The 24470-nt window shown below is 37.3% G+C and overlaps 1 protein-coding gene across 3 annotated transcripts in view; it reads left to right on the forward strand.

The window, feature by feature from the left end:
- The window catches only part of phf14 (PHD finger protein 14), a 299338-nt gene that overhangs the window by 43416 nt on the left and 231452 nt on the right, over nt 1-24470 (forward strand). For all 3 annotated transcript variants that reach the window (XM_028817150.2, XM_028817152.2, XM_028817151.2), the window contains exon 5: nt 17543-17702. In XM_028817150.2, coding sequence (XP_028672983.1) covers nt 17543-17702 — 160 coding nt within the window. The remainder of the gene's footprint in view (nt 1-17542; nt 17703-24470) is intronic.

Below are 24470 nucleotides of genomic sequence, written 5' to 3' on the forward strand. Positions count from 1 at the left end.
TTAATAGCTTTTCATAGCTTTTCTCATTTTTGTTATAATTAAATTATTATACGTTGTTATGGCCAATAAACGTATGCGTGTGGTGTTAGGACCGTCACAAAAAATTTAAATGAATAAACTTTTACAAAATGGCAAAAGTGCTTCAAGTATTGCTTCAATTTACAGACTAGGAAGAAAAACAGTGAACAATTTAAAGCATGATGGCGACAAAATTGAAAAATTGTCGGAAATGGAAACCACAGATGGTCATGTAATTCTGTATTAATGTTAATGTTAAATTCAGGTATATTATGTTTTGTTAATATACTGTGATGTGCAGGCTGCTTGTGAAGCACTGTGGAGGAGCAGAAAGGGTGGAATGAATGGTATAAGTGATGGGACTGGGTGAAGGGCTTCTGCTCTGTGAGGAGTGAACATGCTTCTTAGGAGATGAGTGACAGAAGAAGTTAGGAGAAAAAAGAAGGTGCAACAGAGGGAAATTTTGAGTAGGGAGTCAAGAGACCATAAGCAGGAGTGTCTGCAGTATAGAAAAGGACAGAATGTGAGTGGCAGGAAATAATTATTGGTAGGGAAATCTTTCTTTTATTGTTTTGGAGATGTGCTCTGTAACCCAGATAATGGAGTACAAGACAGGGCACCGTTTGTTACGGAACAAAGACTCCAGGTAAAATTTAGAAATGTAGAAAACTCCAGTACCTCTGAGTTGTATTTGCGTATTGTGCTGTTCATTACAATATTATGTAAATTTATATATATATATATATATCTATACTAATAAAAGGCAAAGCCCTCACTGACTCACTCACTGACTGACTGACTCACTCATCACTAATTCTCCAACTTCCCGTGTAGGTGGAAGGCTGAAATTTGGCAGGCTCATTCCTTACAGCTTACTTACAAAAGTTAGGCAGGTTTCATTTCGAAATTCTACGCGTAATGGTCATAACTGGAACATATTTTTTGTCCATACACTGTAATGGAGGAGGCGGAGTCACGTATCGCGTCATCACGCCTCCTACGTAATCACGTGAACTAAAAACAAGGAAGAGATTTACAGCACGAGTCAAACGCGGGAACGAAGGTAAATGACGTTAATTTTTGACTGTCTTTTAATACTGTGTAAGCATACATATTAACACATGTGCAATTAAACGTGTGCATTTACGGGGTGATTTCTCAGGCTTAAAAGCTCGCCTTTTATCAAACGCGGGAACAAAGGTAACTGACGTTGTTCACTGTCTTTTAATACTGTGTAACCATACATATTAACACATGTGCAATTAAACGTGTGCATTTACGGGTGATTTCTCAGGCTTAAAAGCTCGCCTTTTACTAAAAAGGTAAATGCAAAACTATTTTCAATCAGTTTAATGAAACGCTCCCGTTAAGGATTGCAATAACATATTCGCGAGATAAAAGAACGAAGTAGGGGGAAATGACGGAAGAGCCGCAAACAGCGAAGAGCAAAAAATTAATTAAACAATTGAGAACGGAGCGAGTGAAGCATTCAAGCATGTTCATAAGGGAAACAAAGCACGGTGTAAAACGTAAGTTTAAATTAAGTTTATAGAAACGCTCCCGCTGCGGATTGCAATAACATATTCGCGAGATAAAAGTTTAATGAGAAGACACGAGGTATAAACGAACCACACGCCGTGGCGCAACGTTAGGGGCAACAGTTTCAACCATTCTATGATCTGCTTCTCGCAACTGAAAGACGGCACATGGCGGATGTTAGCCGACTTGCTGACCGCAACATTAGGGGCTTCAACTCTGGCGCTGACGCCACATCTCAGTGCCAACACTTTCCAGACTCTACTTAAAAGACACGCCCCTCCTCACTGGACAGTTAAAAAGACCAATCAAACTAACGATGACATCAAGTATTACCCAATCAAAAGTAGGAAAGGAGGCATCTTCATAAAATGCGTGTGGGATGATTTGCATGAGACGCTGCTTTAAAAAAAATGCTAAAAAAAATACGGGAGAAATCCCATCCAGTATTGATTCAAAACGGGACGCGCAATTTCATTCTCAAATGCGGCATGATTCCGTATTTTAAAGGACGGGTGGCAACCCTACAGTGCCAGGTAACCACCCATACAATCAGATTGTGATTCAGACTAAGAATGCAATGAATGTAATTACCCCGATCTACATACAAGGCGAAAGTCTTGCAACATTCAAAGATGATGGTTTGGGATAAGTACACCATACAACATAAAAGAGCTTATGAAGCCTTGAACCGAAAAAAGCAACATCTCAGAGATCGTAAAAAAAAAATAGGAGGTAATGTCGTTTTACTCGCTGTAGATTTTATTCAAACATTACCAGTTATTCCACGAGGGAGACCAGCAGATGAACTCAACGCGTGTTTAAAATCCATGCTTCTCCCACGCTCGGTTATATGTCGTGTGTTCTCGGGTAGGTACACCAAAAATGTATACATTTAAGCATGTAATGGACAAACAAAAAATGAGGTATACCCGAGGGCACTGCAGTAGTACTTAATCTAACTTTACTTCTTAAATGTTAATGTTTTACTGTTTAATAATTTATACGCTTCTTATATGTTGTTCAAATTCTTTTATCAAAATACCAGTGACAGCGCAATGCACGATAACATGGAGTGAATACACCATACGCATCCGCCCACGGCCGCCCTGGTGTGCGCAGATAGGAGTTGATTCTACAATAAAATAAAATAAACATAAAAAGAGTAATACAATCATCACCCATAAAGCGGATAGTAGACGTGACGTACTATATGTGTACCAGATTTCAAGTCAATAGGTGAAACGGTTTGCGAGCTACAGGTGATTTAAAATCCTGGACAGACACACAAATTGCCACGGTAGCAAATTACAGAAGAAGATTTTACTGTTTAATAATTTATATTTATATGAAATGTGCTTCTTATATATTACTTCATATTCTCATATGATAATGATGTTAATATTTATATTGATTTCTATGTTATTGAAACTGCATGTATGTGTGTATATGTATGTATATATATATATATATATATATATATATATACTAGCAAAATACCCGCGCTTCGCAGCAGAGAAGTAGTGTGTTAAAGAGGTTATGAAAAAAAAAGGAAACATTTTAAAAATAACGTAACATGATTGTCAATGTAATTGTGTTGTCATTGTTATAAGTGTTGCTGTCTTTTTTATATATATATATATATATATATTATATATATAATATACACACACACATAAACATTTATATACATATACATATATATACATATCTACATATACACATATCTACATATATATAGATAGATAGATAGATAGATACTTTATTAATCCCAATGGGAAATTCACATTCTTCAGCAGCAGCATACTGATACAATAAATAATATTAAATTAAAGAATGATAATAATACAGGTGAAAAAAACAGACAATAACTATGTATAATGTTAAATATTAACGTTTACCCCCCCTGGTGGAATTAAAGAGTCGCATAGTTTGGGGGAGGAACGATCTCCTCAATCTGTCTGTGGAGCAGGACAGTGACAGCAGTCTGTCGCTGAAGCTGCTCTTCTGTCTGGAGATGACATTATTTAGTGGATGCAGTGGATTCTCCATAATTGTTAGGAGCCTGCTGAGCGCCCTTCGCTCTGCCACAGATGTTAAACTGTCCAGCTCCATGCCAACAATAGAGCCTGCCTTCCTCACCAGTTTGTCCAGGCGTGAGGCGTCTTTCCTCTTAATGCTGCCTCCCCAGCACACCACTGCGTAGAAGAGGGCGCTCGCCACAACTGTTTGATAGAACATCTGCAGCATCTTATTGCAGATGTTGAAGGAAGCCAGCCTTCTAAGGAAGTATAACCGGCTTTGTCCTTTCTTGCCCAGCGCATCAGTATTGGCAGTCCAGTCTAATTTATCATCCAGCTGCACTCCCAGATATTTATAGGTCTGCACCATCTGCACACAGTCACCTTTGATGATCAAATACACACATACATAAACACACACATAAGACTTATTGACTGAAACGGGCTTTCACGAAAACAGTTAGGGCTTTGCTACAGGATACACCCTCCACAAGTTAACCAAATAAAAATAAAATATATATTTCTGTTTTATTTAAACCTTTTAAGTTCATATGCATAGCCCCATTTGGCTGTTTAATTTTTTTTTTCTTTCTTCAGTAATATTTAATCTCCTTAAAGAAAAAGAACATATCCATTTTACTTTTTTTGTATCTGTGTAGTAATATTTTAGTGTAAAAGAATAACCAGTATTTAAACCTTTTATGTTACTTTATACATTTATTTTACACAATGTTGAAAAATTAATAAGAAAGCTACATATTTTGGCAGCTGCTGCTTTCATTTTCAATGAAATGAAAAAAGCTCTCCAAGAGAAAACGTCAATGAAGAAGAAACAGTTTGCACTATCTAAAAAGGAGAAACCCTCATTTATAAAAGTTTGCTGCAGATGACTTAACTGAAAATAAATGAATAGTTCCTATGTGTATAATACATATTTATCTATTTGACTTATGCCTTTATTCCACCAACTTACAACATCTGAAGTACAATTTGTTACATTACTTTTGTTTTTTGCAGCACAGGCAGGTGAAGTGACTTCCTCAGGGTCACACAGTGGTGTCAGTACCAGGATTTGAACTGACAAGCTCCGGGTTTGCTGAAATATTACTGAAGAAAGAAAAAAAACGAAAATGGGCAAATAGGGCTATGCATACAAATGTCCATCCATCCATTATCCAACCTGCCATATCCTAAATACAGGAGCCAATAAGTAGATATGTATATATACAGTATATATATATATATATATATATATATATATATATATATATATATATATATATATATATATATATATATATATATATATGTGAATGTATGTATGTATATATCTATGTCTATATATATATATATATATATATATATGTAGATATGTAAATTTGTATATGTATATATATGTTTATGTGGATGTGTATATACGTATGTATATGTAGATATGTGTATATGTAGATATGTATATATATATATATGTTTATGTATATATATGTTTATGTGTGTGTGTGTGCATATTATATATATATAAAAGACAGCAACACTCATAACAATGACAACACAATTACATTGACAATCATGTTACGTTATTTTTAGAATGTTTCCTTTACTTTTTCATAACCTCTTTAACACACTACTTCTCCGCTGCGAAGCGCGGGTATTTTGCTAGTATATATATATATATATATATATATATATATATGTGTGTGTGTGTGTGTATACAGTATATGTATGTATGTGTGTGTATATGTATGTATTTATGCATATATGTGTGTAAATATGTACTGTATATAAACAGTATCTCACAAAAGTGAGTACACCCCTCACATTTTTGTAAATATTTGATTATATCTTTTCATGGGACAACACTGAAGATATGACACTTTGGTACAGTGTAAAGTAGTCAGTGTACAGCTTGTATAACAGTGTAAATTTGCTGTCCCCTCAAAATAACTCAACACACAGCCATTAATGTCTAAACTGCTGACACCAAAAGTGAGTACACCCCTAAGTGAAAAATGTCCAAATTGTGCCCAAAGTGTCAATATTTTGTGTGGCCACCATTATTTTCCAGCACTGTCTTAACTCTCTCTTGGGCATGGAGTCACTAGAGCTTCACAGGTTGCCACTGGAATCCTTTTCCACTCCTCCATGACGACATCACGGAGCTGGTGGATGTTAGAGACCTTGCGCTCCTCCACCTTCCATTTGAGGGTGCCCCACAGATGGTCAATAGGGTTTAGAGGTGGAGGCATGCTTGGCTAGTCCAGCACCTTTAACCTCAGTTTCTTTAGCAAGGCAGTGGTTGTCTTGGAGGTGTGTTATCACCATCGTTATCATGTTGGAATACTGCCCTGTGGCCCATTTTCCAAAGGGAGGGGATCATGCTCTGTTTCAGTATGTCACAGTACATGTTAGCATTCATGGTTCCCTCAATGAACTGTAGCTCCCCAGTGCCGGCAGCACTGATACAGCCCCAAACCATGACACTCCCACCACCATGCTTGACTGTAGGCAAGACACACTTGTCTTTGTACTCCTCACTTGGTTGCCGCCACACACGCTTGACACCATCTGAACCAAATAAGTTTATCTTGATCTCATCAGACCACAGGAAATGGTTCTAGTAATCCATGACCTTAGTCTGCTTGTCTTCAGCAAACTGTTTGTGGGCTTTCTTTTGCATCATCTTTAGAAGAGGCTTCCTTCTGGAACGGCAGCCATGGAGACCAATTAGTTGCAGTGTGTGGCATACGGTTTGAGCACTGACAGGCTGACCCCCCACCCCTTCAGCCTCTGCAGCAATGCTGGCAGCACTCATACATCTATTTTCAAAAGACAACCTCTGGATATGATGCTGAGCACGTGCACTCAACTTCTTTGGTCGACCATGGCGAGGCCTGTTCTGAGTGGAGCCTGTCCTGTTAAACCGCTGTATGGTCTTGGCCAATGTGCTGCAGCTCAGTTTCAGGGTGTTGGCAATCTTCTTATAGCCTAGGCCATCTTTATGTAGAGCAACAATTCTTTTTTTCAGATCTTCAGAGAGTTCTTTGCCATGAGGGAGCCATGTTGAACTTCCAGTGACCAGTGTGAGAGCGATAACACTAAATTTAACACATTTCTATATATTAATATTTAATGAAAACTCCACCAAAAAAAAAAAAAAAAAAAAACTAAATATCCCAAAATGCCTTGAAGAATTTGAATGAAATTTGGTGATGCTAAAAAAAAAAAGAAAATAGTCAGTGTTTGTTTTTTATTTTTATTTTATAGTTAGTCATATTATGTTAGCTTACATGCTTGGTGGTGCACTGAAAATGGGCTTCATGCAAATGTGGGACCCAGCAGAAGTGATTGATGTGCCATGTGACTACCAATCATAATAGGGTTGGCGTCTAAAGACTGAGCAGCGTCCTCGACAGGAAAATAAATTTTGGCAAACTCATTGAAGATGCAAAGCTCAATGGTTAGCAAGTGTCATTTTTTTTTTTTTGTTTGCTGTTACTACCTGCACTTTTAGATGCATACCGGCTCTTGTGAAGCACTCTCACGTGAATGACGGGTGGGATTTTGTGTGGGTATTAAGTGCTGCAAAGCACCAACACATAAACAACAGTGGTTTTGACCTTTGGAGTTTTGTGAGTAGCATGTACCAAAGGGTGAAAAGTGAGATAACAGCTGTGTGGCTTTTCACCGGAGGGTGAGTGAGCGATGTGAAAACAGCTGCACAGCCGTTCAAAAGTGAGCATCTACAGCATAGAGGTAACATACAGTAGCTGATTACCTGTTTCAGTTCAAAAGAATATACTTTCCTGTGACATTGTGTTTTCTAGTGACAATCATCAAAAGCCGAGTCACAAGGAAAACACAAGAATTTATCCAATGCAGGAATGTTTTACTCATGGACTGTTATGTATATTCAAGAGTAAACAGTTCCAGTGACAAGGTGATAATATTATTATTACATATTATTGAATAATTCCAAGGGAAACAGGGTAACATAGCTAATATACACTCACTGGACACTCTATTAGGTAAACGTTGGTAGTCCGGGTTGTTCCCCTTCAGAACTACAGTAATTCTTCGTGGCATAGATTCAACAAGGTGCTGGAAACATTCCTCGGGGATTATGGTCCATATTGTTATGACAGCATCACACAGTTGCTGCAGATTTGTTGGCTGCACATCCATGATGTGAATCTCACATTCCACCACATCCAAAGGTGCTCTATGAGATTTGGTGACTGTATAGGCCATTTGAGTACAGTAAACTCATTATCATTTTCAAGAAACCAGTTTGAAATGATCTGAGCTTTGTGACATAATACATTATCCTGCTGGAAGTAGCCATTAGCAGATGGGTACATTGAAGTCAAAGGATGTTCAGCAACAATATTCAGGTTGGTTGTGGTATTTAAACGATGCTCTGTTGGTACTAAGAGACCAAAAAGGGATATTTTCCCTTTTTCAGACCATTCTCTGTAAAGCCTAGAGATGGTTATCCGTAAAAATCCCAGTAGATCAGCATTTTCTTAAACACTCAGACCAGCCCGTCTGGGAAAAACAACCATGCCATGTTTACAATCATTTCAATCACTTTTCTTTCCTTTTTCTGATCCTCTGTTTGAACTTCAGCAGGTTGTCTTAACAATGTCTACATGTCTAAAATGCATTGAGTTGCTGCCATGTGATTGGGTGAGCAGATATTTGCGTTAACAAGCAGTTGAACAGGTGTACCTAATAGAGGGCCCGGTGAGTGTATATATAGTAGTAGAAACACAGAGGTGTATATATTTTATATGTACATTGTACATATAAGTTTTTCTCTGATTATCCAATAGTTGAACATCTTATGTTATTAAATGTATTAAATGATAACAAAATGTTTATGATAATGTATTGTAGGCAAGTTACTGTTTTTGAAAGGAAAGTCTTGTTTTTGATGTTTAATTTTCTTCTTGGATAAGATTAATGTAAAGTTTGACATTTTATATATAAAGTATCCAAAAATCAGTTTTGTTAATACTGTAAATGTCAGTAGGGAACAAAATGTTTGGTAACTAATTGATTGAGTACATTTGAAATATTTGGTGGAAGCTATTCAAATGAAATCAGCCTTAAAAGTGGTTTAAACAAATGGTGTAGAATAATATAAATGTAATCATGTAAGGCAGCTGCTTATTAAATTTATCAGAGTGCAATTCGTTTACAAAAGCTTAGCTTTTGCAGACATGAGGAAAACCTGCTGTTTCTCAAAACCCTTTTTAGGGGCCTAATCTGTCACTGTGGCTGAGTGCGTTTGTGCCTTGATCTTGTAACAGTCTTGTAATAGCTGTACACCCCCAGCTGTGATGTCAGCAGCAGTGACATATTGATTGCAGTGTGTCTGAAGAAAAATGTCTGTTACATATCATAGTATGTGACACTAGCCCTTGGTAGCACACTTGATAGCAAGTGCCCTTGGGTCCAGTTGCCATAAATTAAATGAGATGCAAAGTTATAAATCTGGTAGAACATTTTTCTTCTTTATTCTATGACATTTTACTGTGTTCTGCCATGACTACGGCTAACCATTTAATATCCAATTTATTACTACAGAGCCTATAAATATAAATATCTCCTTAATAAGAAGAGCCTCATACTTAAATTTGACCCAGTCCTGTGTATGGAAAGTTTTACATCCAGATTAGTTTTGCAGATGTAAAAAATTAAAAATTAGATCTTGAAGCTACAATTGATCAGAGAAATAACTTAAAGAATAGCATGTACAATTTTAAGAATGGTTTGCAGTCTTTTTATTTTAGAAGGATATAGAATATATTAAAGGTCTCGTAGCTAATTGAATGATTTTTGCCATATTAACATTTTAGTGGCAGTGTCTGTGGTATTTAAAAGCCCATTGCATAATTAAATTTGAATGTGTTCAGTTTTGAATATCTAATGTTTTGTTGAAAACATTGCTTTCTATATTGTGCATTAGCTAAACATTTAGTTAATAGTCTTTTTAGGCAGTACATTAATCTACAATTACACTTTAATGGCTGATTCTAAACTGGACAGGGTACACTGTATTTAAAAGTGCTTTTTTAGAAAATTTACGTTTGCTAAATATTATAAGTATAGATACTAGTTTGCAGATTTTCATATACATTAAGTATGAGTTTAAAGAAATCAAAATATTACCCCATAAAGTAGTTGGTAGCAAAACAGGTTAATAGGGTAATGCCAGAAGCAAATAAAATATTAAATATTATATCAAGATATGAAAATTAAACCAAAGTTAAAATATTTTCTCTTTGGAAAAATGTAGTTTTGGATATATCTGTCCTTAAGAAAAAAAAAATCCTTTCACAGTTTATTAACTGTATTAGCACACATTCTTCATTGCCAGGTTGTTCTCACTACCCTGAGCACTATTACTTTTTATTTAAAGCCATCAAAATTAAAATATGACTTTTTATATTTCATGTTTTGCTTAATTTATAATGCTGTATTTTGGAGTCCAGCAAGTAACTGAAATAAAAAATAATAATGCAAAAATGAAAACAATTTCTCGGCTATCAAGAGCTATTCCCCAGTTTAGCAGGGTTTCTGGTTTATAAAATTTCTGTCCATTTTTATGTAGACGACAATATCTTAGTGAGTTGGAGTTTAGTGGTGTGGTGGAAGTGAACTTTTATTTCTTCCATGTTCAGAATTAAACTTCCATCAAAAATAGCCTATCAAGCATCAATATACTTTGAGATAACAGAAGGCAGCACTAAAATGCTAACTCAGAGCAGATACCGTTATCCACGTGTAAGCTCTGCCCTCGGCATTTAACCTCATCAAATGGAGCTCAAGAGTCAGTATTAAACAGTGCAAGCAAAGCAAGTTCTAGGTTTTTTACCTCATTTACTTTCTTCTGTAAAGAATATGAAGTGGTTTCACAGTATACATTGTACCTTCTTTTAAATACAACTCTATCTAGCTCTCATTTTCTCAGATTACATTACCTGTTCATTTTGTTCTTCTCTCTTCCCTTTATAGATGATACCTATTTATCTGAAAGAGATTTAGATATCCTTATAGCATATATGCCTTGGTCACGGTGCAGTTTGTGTGGTTTTTTCATATGGTGTCTTGTAAGCTTCATTCAGAGAACAACCTTGGAAGATTTATATATAGCACATCTCCTTCTTAATCTTGGGAGGTTCCTGATTAGGTGCATCTTCTGCCATTTTTTGAGGAAATTAGGATGAAATTTAGTACTCATTTCTTTTGGGACTACAAAACCTAGCTAGGATTGTATGTGCACTTGGTTGGGGTGTGTGTGTATGTGTATGTTTAACGTATGTAAATACACATTTATTTCTGTCATGTGGCAACAATGTAGAATTCAGATAGTCAGGATATGCACATGTGCTGTCTGCTGGCTTTCATAATTGCTTGAATACTGCAGAAGACCTCCACAAGGTAGTGGTGACTTAGTGTGGCAGTAAATGTGATAGGAGCAGAATATACTAAAGCATAACTTCACTTTACTTTTTCCCCATTAATTTATGCAAAATAAGAAATGGAGACTTAAATTACATGACAGACTTAGATACACAAGCACACTTTGAAATATTAAAGAATACTAGCCAACCCGCGGCATACCATACGCCGCATAATCAGGCCGCTTTTTTAATGATTTTTATGCACAGGGAGAAAATTAACATTTGAAAAATTGGAAATGTAATAAATCACCAAGAAAAGTAACATTTCATGTGCCCACCCCCAACTCGTCACCTGAGTCATTTTCCTCTTTGCACATATATTGGCTTTTCACTCAGCGCGAGGGCGCGCATTCATCTCGGATTATTACATCCTGCTAGACTAATCTGCTACACGGCTGCGTTTGAAAAACCAACTTATCCCGGATGAGTTTCACCGGCATTAATGATTAGGAATCTGGTTGGAACAAAACCCTGCATCCACAGGGGTTCACCAGGACCGAGTTTGGGAAACACTGCTGAACACAGACAAAACCGACTCAGGTGAGGAGTTGGGGCGGGCAAAGTGGTTGCAGCTATTGATTATTCAGTGTTGTTTGCCTGGGTGTCTGATCTGCTCAACAGGATCGTAAACAAAAGGAAAACAATGTGAAGGCAATGTCACAGGTGATCCTGTGGTATAGCGGGTCCACAGCTCCCCTTCAAAAGCCCATTTTTAAATAAATAATCATCGCACTCACAGTGTAGCGAGGGGCGTGGAAGTGTGGCTGAAACGGTTTCCGGGTAGACTCGTGCTGCGGGCATTTCTCCCCTATGCAGTGTGTGAGCGAGTGAGGAGAGAGAGAAAGCCGGTACGTTAGAGTGAGCGAGAGCAGGCTCGAAGGCAATGTGTTCCTGTGGTATAGCGGGTCCATAGCTCCCCTTCAAAAGGCCATTTTTAATCAGGCGACTGACAGTAGTGGAGTCAGGCACAGAGAAGGTCAGCTGCAGAGAGAGTGTCTCGACTGTTGCAGGGCCTGAAGCAGGTGAGACGCTAATGAAAAAGAGGCACAGGGCTTATTGGTTTATAAAGACTGCTTCCTTCATTGTGTTTTAACTTCAGTTTTAAAGGATTGCGCTGCTCTCTCTTGCGCTGCCTGTGTGTGCCTCTGTCTCTCTCTGGCGCTGCCTCTGTGTGTGTGCGTGGCTCTCTCTCTCGCGCTGCCTGTGTGTGCATCTGTCTCTCTCTGGCGTTGCCTCTGTGTGTGCGTGCGGTCTCTCTCTCAGAGCTGCAAGTGGACTGTGGCACAGACAAACAGAAATGACAGCATGTTTTCCGAGGCGTCGCGTCCCAGTTGGTGGGCGTGGCTCTGTGATTTATTCGTCGTATCCAATGGTCTAAGAGTTGGTGGGCGTGGCTCCTTCCTGCATGCGCCATTGGCGTCTTACTTGTCGGCGGTTTAGTGAATCCATGCCCCTTCCGGCGTGCTTTCCATGGGTGGTTACTTGTCTCCCGGCTTAGTGAATTATATATATAGATATTAATCAAACCACTTTTCAAGTTATGTTACTAAATGACACTGGGATCTAATCTGCCATCAACAATTGACAGAAAATAAAGGCAAAGAAGATACCTTACCTTCTTTGACAGCATAGAAAGAATTAAAGTTTATACACTGATAAAAATGCATTCTTGTTCTGGCAAAATAAATGTGAAAATTTACTGCAAGACAGATCTCAGAGAAATATACTGTATATTATTACGTGAAGAAGAGGAAACCATTTCACTATTATAATTCAGTTCATGCAGTTAAGCCCACTTACAACTGAGTGACATGTTTTTCGGCTGTGTCCTAAGCCCTTGCATTTCTTTACCTTTTTCATGCATTTTTATGTATCCTGGCATATACTGCTGATTAGAAGGTAAAGAGAAATGCAATGAATACTCTTTTGGGAGCTGCTGCACATTCTTTTTTTTAAATTGCATTGTGCACATTACATAATCTGTGGAAATCACTATCTTTAAATATATGTGAATTTTAGATCTGATATCAGAGAGAGAGAGAGTACAGAGATTGATGCCAAATATACTTTACACTGATAAAACATTTGTGAAGTTCATTATTAAATCTAACATTATAGCTTTTTATACCTGTATGGAATATTTACAGCTTATCATTGGTCATTAGTAACATTATTCTACATAATTTCAAAAACCGTCTGTTTTAAATTTTGGCAAGTACCACAGTAGCTTTTGATTAGTTCTCACTTTACTTTTTTGAAAACAGCTGGCATAAAAGTAAAACAACAATCTTCTATTTCTCAAGGTTGCTACAGTTATCCTGTAGTCTTTTTATTTTATTTTTGAATTGGTTTTCTTTAAAAAAAAAAAATGACTATATACCCCACAGCTGGGTGACTAAAATTATATGTTGTTACTAAAAAATTTTTTTATTGACACTGTTACAAAAGCGTATTCAAAATTTTACTCCTAGCAGAAAAATGTTGAACAGAGTAACCCTATTTGACAAAAACTTCTTTAAGAAATTGGTCATTAGATATACTTTAATTATCTTTAAGAGCAGTCATATCGGTTATTTCATAATATAAAAACACCATCTTATTTAATTTGTTTCATGTAATTTGTAATTTGTTTCAAGTTACTGCAAGTTACAGTAATGTATTTTAGATCTTGCTATTGGATATTTATCCAAGAGTGGTTTCCTGCCTTGTGCTTGATGATGCCAGGAGGAGCCATTTTTTCCTGCAAAAATTAAGTAGATAAGAAGATTTAAAGAAAATAAATGCAGCTTGCCCACCTCTCACACACCATTCAAAGGCATTCTTGTTTCTTCTCTAATACCTCTTTCTCACATGATCCTTATTCTTCCCTTAAACTTTCTTCTCAGGTCTGTTATTGTTTTTATTATTATTCTTATAACCTATGAAAACTTTAACCTCTATTCTGGGTTCAAGGAGGCCTTCTTTGCTATATATAATTTTTTCTTTTTTCTAAGTCCACTTGTCATTCCTCTTAATCTCCAATAATGAGCCTACTTAGTTCCAGCTTTTTTTAATAGAGACATCACCTCACCATCTATTACTCTTATAATCTAATTAACAGCCCTGTGTTCCGTTATTCTGTCTTAAGTTTATGGTTAGGAATCCTTGGTAGGATCAGTTTTGCCTGTCTTCTAGCACGCTTGGTGGATCAATAAATGTTTTATCCATGCATTTTGTGAGTGGGTTCCTGAAGGATACATTTCCAGGACATAACCCAAAAACATGGTTTCTTTCACCCCTGGTGGGTGTTGGGCTATCAAACTTTTCTACAGAACTGTTAACTCACTGTCAATTTAAGACAATAGAGGATATCCTCTAGAGGATATTCCTTGTCCTGCGACAGTAATTTTTCTGGAAACTTTTTAAATTTTCACACTATTTCCTTTTAGTACAATCGATTATGTATACATCTTGAAGGTCAGTCCTATTTTCCACCATGAATCGACCAACAAGTATTAAAAACTATTAAAAGTGGTGCTGCATGATTTGATCAAAAAATCATATTACCATTGCAATTTAAACTGTCGATATGCAAGTATTAAAGTTACCATTTTGCATTTCAAGGCTCAAAGCAAATGATCACACTAAGACGATTTTCCATTACTTATTTATCATCTCAAAATTCTTTCAAATAACAACCAACTTAAATTATTGAATGTCCTTTGCCAAACAAGGACCAAATTACTTTATATGGTGTATTTTCTATTTTGAACTTAAAATAAATACATAAATTGTGTCAGATAGTAGTAAAATAAAAAAAGAAGTGGACCAATGTTTTCTTGCACATCCCTACCACTCTGTCTTTCAATGTGTGCATCATCTTTAAAAGAATTATCATAAGTACATGATATGTAAAGTTTAATCTTTGTTTATATTATAATAACACTAATAATAATAATAATTATAATAAAAAGAAAATAATGTGTACACACTGCATAGTAAATATATTATCAATGTCTCTGCTACTCCTAAGGAAATACATTTTGTTGTAATGACCAGGGGGTGTGAGAGACGGAGGAATGGAATTAGCCTCTTAAAAATAATTTTTGGCATATTCAGCACGGTTTCCACCCACCAGTCAGGTCTTCAGGGGTACTTAATGCTCCCAAGCCGTTGTGAACATGATTGAGGGTCCACCGACATTCATGCTAAACCAGTCATCTGTCTCAGGGTCATTAGTTTTTTTTTCTTATAACTGCTGCCGCCAGTGTAACGACCCAAGAGGTGCGAGAGGCAGAGGAATATAATTAGCCTCTTAATGCCGATTGCTGATGAGTACCCCTAAAAAGGGCAGTTGGCCTCTGCTTGTGCATGTATTCCCACTACCACAGACAGACCAACACCACCTGAGGAACATGTCCCTCTGAGGTCTGGACCCAGAGCTCTTTATACTAATGAGTATCATGTTGCAGGCTAATTTAAAATAAGACACAGAAAGGTTTGTACATTCACAAATGTTATGTTATTTTAAGTGCTAATAGTGCTTAGAATGTTATGTTTTACCTAAACTTTCTGAATGCAAGGTAAAGTCTGCGACTGAAGCACTGAAATCTTGTTCATTGATTCAACTCTGCCGTGTTGACTATGGTGGATCTGTGGTCTGTGGGTATGACAACTAGATGTTGCTCATGTAGCCCTCACTTAGCCAAAGCTTCTTTTAAGTGTAGAGCAATGATTTCACCAGAATGATCCGCTGGAAAATATGATGTTCACTAGCAGTGACTTTTCAGTGTAGAATTGTTACCAATGTAGTGCATGGTTAAGCTGATGTAACTCTCTTTTGTCTGGCTTGACTACAGACCTGTGGTTGTTTAATAGTATTCTGGTTTCACTATGTTAGATTCAACTTCCCCTTTGCATTTGCTGCACAATTCAGGGATGGAGGTTTGTAAGAAGTAATTGCATGAAGAAAGCTTATATCGGTTAAGTTTCTTGGCTAGTTTCTGAACCTTCTTTGCTGTTTGCCTATAAGGACAACATGTCTTTTGCTAAGTAATATTGTATGTGACAGCATCTGTGCTTTTATGTCTTGACATTTTCTTGTGTGCAGCACCGCTACCGAATGCACCAGACTTCTTGTTTGCTTTGGCATAGCCAGGCCTTTGGCTGCAGCAGTTAAGCTTGCTTTTAACCTTTTTGCAGTACATTCATTGTAGGGTTCTGTGGGTTGTCTGTGATGTTGATATAAATTATTTATATTTCCATGTAATGTAGCATATTCAGTTGTGCACATTTTTCACAATACCAATTTCTCTCCATCGATCGATTAATATCCGATCAATGTCTCTGTGGTGAAATCTAAAGTACTTTTAAATGATAGGTATAGATTTTTTGTTTGGTATCAAGTTACCAACTTCCGCCTACTATGTTGTACTAATATTGACAGAATAAACAACAGATTAGTTTATTCTGTTGTCTCCAAAAGCAAATTCTGATTAGGCTACTAGTTCAAATGGTAGAGGGACTGATTAAGGGGGCTTCTGATTGGTTAGTCTTACTGTGTGTTTCACACGTCCATAGTTCGTTCCGTAGATTGGAAGCAAAACCACATACAAAGGCTTGAAGCGATTAGAGGCACAATACCTACAGTATAATGGTGGTAGAAAATCACAGCCTTTTGGGATTTAGTAATCACATGGATTCAAACCGAGATTTCAGTTCTAATTTAATTCATTGTGCAGCACGAATTAAAAGTATTTTTTTTTTATTTAGTCAAAGTTGCTATGTATTATAACCTGTATGCTTTACTTAATAAGAGATGCAAATTAGTTAGGTGTTTGAGATAAGTGCTGTTTTTGCCATGACTGTTTCAGCTGTCATTTTTATAACAGTTCTACACAGTCAAACATGATTTCTTATCTGGCAACGTAATGCAACAGAAACAGAAATTTTGACTTGACGACCACAGTACATGTGAAGGAAATAGAACCTTTGAATTTTTTGTATATGTTGTTCTTAACCACCTGACCATAAAGTAGAAAAATTAAAAAAAATTGCAAAGGTCAATACATATGAGTAGTGGATAGGTTAATTCAAAAACAATCAGTAGTTTTGGGTATGGTGTGAGATTGCTTTAAAATATTTGTATTGTTTTAAAATGTATGTCTTACAGTCTGTTAATTTCTTCCACTTTAAATATTGAAGGAACCAGAATACCCAAAGATATGATTTGTCAGTTATTGGTGACTTTGAATCGGCCCTTTGTAAATGAGTGGGTTTGCATGAGTGTACCCTATAATGTACTGACTTTCAAAATTGTTTCCTGGTTTGCACCCGATAAAAACTGGGTTCAACAAGTTTGATAAACATAATGTAGTATACCTGCAATTTTATTTTAAGGCTTTTTAAAGCACTTGGTCCTTTCAAAATACACTACACGTAACAATTATCTCTTTAAATTACTTCATATCTTAAATATTGTAAATATTTAAAAGATTGTTTTGTTTCTTTCATTTTGAGGTTGTTATGGAGTTGATGGTGAAAGTGACTCCATCATGAGTTCAGCTTCAGAAAATTCTACTGAACCCTGGTTCTGTGATGCATGCAAAAATGGAGTTGTGCCTAGCTGTGAACTATGTCCTAACCAGGATGGGATTTTTAAAGAGACAGATGCTGGAAGGTAAACATTGTTATTTTGCATTTAGGTAAAATAAACAGTAAATTGTCATTGTTTTATGTTGCTGCTAGAGGGATTAAAGCTGAAATAAATCACATTTCATTTATAAATGTAGTATTGCAAAATGAATCATTTTGAAATCTGCAGCCTGTATCAGGAAAAAAGTGGATCAAAATATATTGGTGAGCTTTTGGTTTAAGTGTAAAAAAAAATTATTGTGAAATTCACAAAAAATACAAATTAACCTGCTTACTAATAGTTAATCCACAGTATACCATATGCAGGAAAGTTAATGCAATCAAGTATACTGAAAAAATAGAAAATGTAAAGCATAAATCAATTATACAGTATTGTACAGGAGAACCATTCTGTAAAGACAGTAATATATACTGTAATTCCACTTGTTATGCATTAAATATACATAGAAACATATATTTTTCGTTAAAAAAACATTTTTACATAAAAGTAATACATAGAAGAACCTAAACTCTAGTGACATCTAATAATAAATTGCAATGAGAAATATGTAATAGTTAAATCAATCCACAACTAACATGTTTTTAATGTGGTTCCAATAAATTGATAAGATGAAAACCTCTTTTAAAATTACCACATGAATTTACAACAAAGATTACAAAAGTTGAAAAAGTGAAACAACTAAAAGACTGTTTCAGTGCCTGTAAACATACCAAAAGATACAGGACTTTTTAGTATCTTTTAAAGATTGGTTCTTCTGTACTAAACAATTCATTTATACTTTACATTTTCTAATTGTTCAGTATACTTATTTGTGTTAACTTTCCTGTTTATTCTATATTGTACATAGTTAAAATTTAGCAATAAGTTTTCATGTAATGCTGTTAAAAAAGCTTGTTTTTGTGCAGAATGCCATAACGCTTCAGTAAAGATTATAAAACACATTTTAAATTAACTCAAAAAAATAAGAGCTAGTGATCATGTTTGTGTATACACTGATGATGCTGAAATGTTAACTATGTTGTGGTTTTCACTTCATTGTATCCTGTCTTTAATCAAATCTTCATTACATGGAATAATAATAAATAATTAATTTTTTTGAAAGACCATAAATCATTTTGAAATTTGGTTGCATTCTTTTCCTTTTTGTTGAATGATAGCCAACCAGCTATTGACAACTTATGTAGTGTATGAGAATCTTTAAAATAATCAGTATGAGAGTGCAGAGAAATAAACTACAGCTTATATTTCGTATATAATAATAATAATAATAATAATTCTTTGCATTTATATAGCGCTTTTCTCACTATTCAAAGTGCAGTTTAGTCTATGTCTTATGAAACAATGTAAGTCTTAAGATTTGAGTTATATACATTCAAAGAAACAGATTAGGAAGAATTTTGAATTCAGCTGTTAACTATTTCATTATAATTTTCAAAATCAAAAGACAGCTTATATTTGTCACTGCATTTGTATGTGGTAATTACTTCAAAGTGTTTAAACATTTCTGAGTATGCTGAACACATTTTAATAATGAATGTTTATGATATGGATTTTGTAATAGCAAGATGTATATTTGTTTAGCAGTTGGACTTTTGACTGCATAATACTTTTTATATTGCTTCATATTTTTTAATAACTATTTCAGTATATATGCATGTTTATATTAAAGGCTGTTGGAATTGTTCAACTATGGCATAGTTTCAGACAGACACAATTCCAAGAAATCCAAGCTAATGTGTCCAGAGAAAAGCAGCATGAATCATGGAGTCAGCTGCAGTGCTATTAAAGATAAAAATATGAAAGCCTGCACTAGTATTTAATACTTCAGTAGAGCATGACAAACAGTGTAAATTAAATTGAGAACGAAGTACTTGTTGAAGATGTTTATCTTTATATTGGACTTTGGATTCTTTCATTTTCTGAAGTCTACATTTAAAATCGTATCATTTTATTTAGGAAGCTTTGGCATGTAAGCAGATAAATTTAAGAAGCACCAACTTCACAGATTAGAGGAAACTTAGTGTAACCTGGAACTTTTTGGGGAAAAAAAAAACACACAAAGATTGGAGCAGTACAATATTAAGCACATATACAAATTTAGTATGAATTTTTTATATATCAATAGTAGTATTATACATTAATTTTTTAACTGAATTTGTAATATATCTCTGTTTTATTTATTTAAACTATGAATGATCTGTCGGAATGTACAGTGCATCCAGAAAGTATTCACAGCACATCACTTTTTCCACATTTTGTTATGTTACAGCCTTATTCCAAAATGGATTAAATTCATTTTTTTCCTCAGAATTCTGCACACAACACTCCATAATGACAACGTGAAAAAAGTTTACTTGAGGTTTTTGCAAATTTATTAAAAATAAAAAAACTGAGAAATCACATTTACATACGTATTCACAGCCTTTGCTGTGAAGCTTGAAATTGAGCTCAGGTGCATCCTGTTTCCCCTGATCATCCTTGAGATGTTTCTGCAGCTTAATTGGAGTCAACCTGTGGTAAATTCAGTTGACTGGATATGATTTGGAAAGGCACACATCTGTCTATATAAGGTCCCACAGTTGACAGTTCATGTCGGAGCACAAACCAAGCATGAAGTCAAAGGAATTGTCTGTAGACCTCCGAGACAGGATTGTCTCAAGGTACATATCTGGGGAAGGTTACAGAAAAATGTCTGCTGCTTTGAAGGTCCCAATGAGCACAGTGGCCTCCATCATCCATAAGTGGAAGAAGTTCAAAACCACCAGGACTCTTCCTAGAGCTGGCCGGCCATCTAAACTGAGCGATCGGGGGAGAAGGGCCTTAGTCAGGGAGGTGACCAAAAACCCGATGGTCACTCTGTCAGAGTTCCAGAGGTCCTCTGTGGAGAGAGGAGAACCTTCCAGAAGGACAACCATCTCTGCAGCAATCCACCAATCAGGCCTGTATGGTAGAGTGGCCAGATGGAAGCCACTCCTTAGTAAAAGGCACATGGCAGCCCACCTGGAGTTTGCCAAAAGGCACCTGAAGGACTCTCAGACCATGAGAAAGAAAATTCTCTGGTCTGATGAGACAAAGATTGAACTCTTTGGTGTGAATGCCAGGTGTCACGTTTGGAGGAAACCTGGCACCATCCCTACAGTGAAGCATGTTGGTGGCAACATCATGCTGTGTGGATGTTTTTCAGCGGCAGGAACTGGGAGACTAGTCAGGATAAAGGGAAAGATGACTGCAGCAATGTACAGAGACATCCTGGATGAAAACCTGCTCCAGAGCGCTCTTGACCTCAGACTGGGGCGACGGTTCATCTTTCAGCAGGACAACGACCCTAAGCACACAGCCAAGATATCAAAGGGGTGGCTTCAGGACAACTCTGTGAATGTCCTTGAGTAGCCCCAGCCAGAGCCCAGACTTGAATCCGATTGAACATCTCTGGAGAGATCTTAAAATGGCTGTGCACCGACGCTTCCCATCCAACCTGATGGAGCTTGAGAGGTGCTGCAAAGAGGAATGGGCGAAACTATCCAAAGATAGGTGTGCCAAGCTTGTGGCATCATATTCAACAAGACTTGAGGCTGTAATTGTTGCCAAAGGTGCATCGACAAAGTATTGAGCAAAGGCTGTGAATACTTATGTACATGTGATTTCTCGGTTTTTTTTATTTTTAATAAATTTGCAAAAACCTCAAGTAAACTTTTTTCACGTTGTCATTATGGGGTATTATGTGCAGAATTCTGAGGAAAAAAATGAATTGAATCCATTTTGGAATAAGGCTGTAACATAACAAAATGTGGAAAAAGTGATGCGCTGTGAATACTTTCTGGATGCACTGTAAGTCTATGTGGTAATAGTGAAGTAAAGGCAATTACAGTTTGTTTGTCCTTTTCCACTTTAAGCCCATCTGGGAGAACATTAAACACAGCTGTTAATGGATTAGGAGTCATTGTGACACCAAGTCTGTCTGAATGGCATTTTAAAGATTTTGGAGTGAAGCTGGAAATTGGAGGTGTGATGATGAATGTTGTTAGTGCATATGCACCGCAAGTTGGGTGTGCAATGGGTGAGAAAGAAGATTTTTGGAGTGAGTTGGATGAAGTGATGAACAGTGTATCCAAGGGACAGAAAGTGGTGATTGGAACGAATTTCAATGGGCATGTTGGTGAAGGGAACAGTGGAGACGAAGAGGTGATGGGTAGGTATGGTGTCAAGGAGAGGAATGAAGAAGGTCAGAGTATAGTGGATTTTGCCAAAAAGATGGACATGGCTGTGGTGAATACGTATTTTAAGAAGAGGGAGGAACATAGGGTTACGTACAAGAGTGGAGGAAGATGCACACAGGTAGATTACATCCTATGCAGAAGAGTTGATCTGAAGGAGATTGAAGACTGCAAAGTGGTGGCAGGGGAAAGTGTAGTTAAGCAGCATAGGATAGTCTGTAGGATGACGGAGATCAAGAAGAGGAAGAGAGTGAGGGCAGAGCCAAGGATCAAATGGTGGAAGTTGAAAAGGAAGACTGCAAGGTTGAGTTTAGGGAAGAGTTGAGACAGGCACTGGGTGGCAGTGAAGAGTTACCAGACAGCTGGGAAACTACAGCAGATGTAGTAAGGGTGACAGCAAGAAGGGTGCTTGGCATGACATCTGGAAAGAGGAAGGAGGAAAAGGAAAGCTGGTGGTGGAATGAGGAAATACAGGAGAGTGTACAGAGGAAGAGGATGGCAAAGAAGAAGTGGGATAGTCAGAGAGATGCAGAAAGTAGACAAGAGTACAAGGAGATAAGGCGCAAGGTGAAGAGAGAGGTGGCGAAGGCTAAAGAAAAGGCGTATGATGAGTTGTATGAGAGGTTGGACACTAAGGAGGGAGAAAAGGACCTGTACTTATTGGCTAGACAGAGGGACCGAGCTGGGAAAGATGTGCAGCAGGTTATGGTGATAAAGGATACAGATGGAAACGTACTCACAAGCGAGGAGAGTGTGCTGAGCAGATGGAAAGAGTACTTTGAGAGGCTGATGAATGAAGAAAACGAGAGAGAGAGAGAAGAGGTTGGATGATGTGGAGATAGTGAATCAGGAAGTGCAATAGATTAGCAAGGAGGAAGTAAGGATACCTATGAAGAGGATGAAAAATGGAAAGGCCGTTGGTCCAGATGACAGCATGGAGGTGTCTAGGAGAGATGGCAGTGGAGTTTCTAAATACAGTAGATTGTTTAATGGAATCTTGGAAAGTGAGAGGATGCCTGAGGAGTGGAGAAGAAGTGTACTGGTGCCGATATTTAAGAATAAGGGGAATGTGCAGGACTGCAGTAACTAAAGGGGAATAAAATTGATGAGCCACAGCATGAAGTTATGGGAAAGAGTAGTGGAAGCTAGGTTAAGAAGTGAGGTAATGATTAGTGAGCAGCAGTATGGTTTCATGCCAAGAAAGAGCACCACAGATGCAATGTTTGTTCTGAGGATATTGATGGAGAAGTTTAGAGAAGGTAAGAAGGAGTTGCATTGCGTCTTTGTGGACCTGGAGAAAGCATATGATAGGGTGCCTCGAGAAGAGCTGTGGTATTGTATGGGGAAGTCGGGAGTGGCAGAGAAGTACGTAAGAGTTGTACAGGATATGTACGAGGGAAGTATGACAGTGGTGAGGTCTGCGATAGGAGTGACGGATGCATTCAGTTGGAGGTGGGATTACATCAGGGATCGGCTCTGAGCCCTTTCTTATTTGCAATGGTGATGGACAGGTTGACAGACGAGATTAGACAGGAGTCCCTGTGGACTATGATGTTTGCTGATGACATTGTGATCTGTAGCGATAGTAGGGAGCAAGTTGAGGAGACCCTGGAGAGGTGGAGATATGTTCTAGAGGGGAGAGGAATGAAGGTCAGTAGGAACAAGACAGAATACATGTGTGTAAATGAGAGGGAGGTCAGTGGAATGGTGAGGATGCAAGGAGTAGAGTTGGCGAAGGTGAATGAGTTTAAATACTCATCAGCAGTATCAACAGGGATCAACAGTACAGAGTAATGGGGATTGTGGAAGAGAGGTGATAAAGAGAGTGCAGGGTAGAATGGGTGGAGAAGAGTGTCAGGAGTAATTTGTGACAGACTGGTATCAGCAAGAGTGAAAGGTAAGGTCTACAGGACTGTAGTGAGACCAGCTATGTTATATGGGTTGGAGACGATGGCACTGACCAGAAAGCAGGAGACCGAGCTGGAGGTGGCAGAGTTAAAGATGCTAAGATTTGCACTGGGTGTGACAAGGATGAACAGGATTAGAAATGAGTACATTAGAGGGTCAGCTTAAGTTGGACGGTTGGGAGACACAGTCCGAGAGGCGAGATTGCGTTGGTTTGGACATGTGCAGTGGAGAGATGCTGGGTATATTGGGAGGAGGATGCTAAGGATAGAGCTGCCAGGGAAGAGGAAGGCCTAACCGAAGGTTTATGGATGTGGTGAGAGAGGACATACAGGTGATGGGTGTAACAGAACAAGATGTAGAGGACAGAAAGATATGGAAGAAGATGATCTGCTGTGGCGACCCCTAACGGGAGCAGCCGAAAGAAGAAGAGGTCCAGAATGATGTTAATTTGGTGAATGCCCTGTTTGGCATATTATAAGTGGGCTGTTTTGTGGCGTTGACACAATAAAGGCTTTTTTTCTTTCAACTTGACCGTGCAGCCCATTTTTGTTCAAGTACCTCCTTATTGTGCATCTTGTAACAGCAACACCACTTGTTTGCAGAGAATTCTGTATCTTAGCTGAAGTGGCTTGTGGGTTTCTCTTGGTATCTTGACAAATGGTCCTGGCAG

The sequence above is a fragment of the Erpetoichthys calabaricus genome, chromosome 13, assembly GCF_900747795.2.
Source record: "Erpetoichthys calabaricus chromosome 13, fErpCal1.3, whole genome shotgun sequence".
Classification (NCBI taxonomy): Eukaryota; Metazoa; Chordata; class Cladistia; order Polypteriformes; family Polypteridae; genus Erpetoichthys; species Erpetoichthys calabaricus.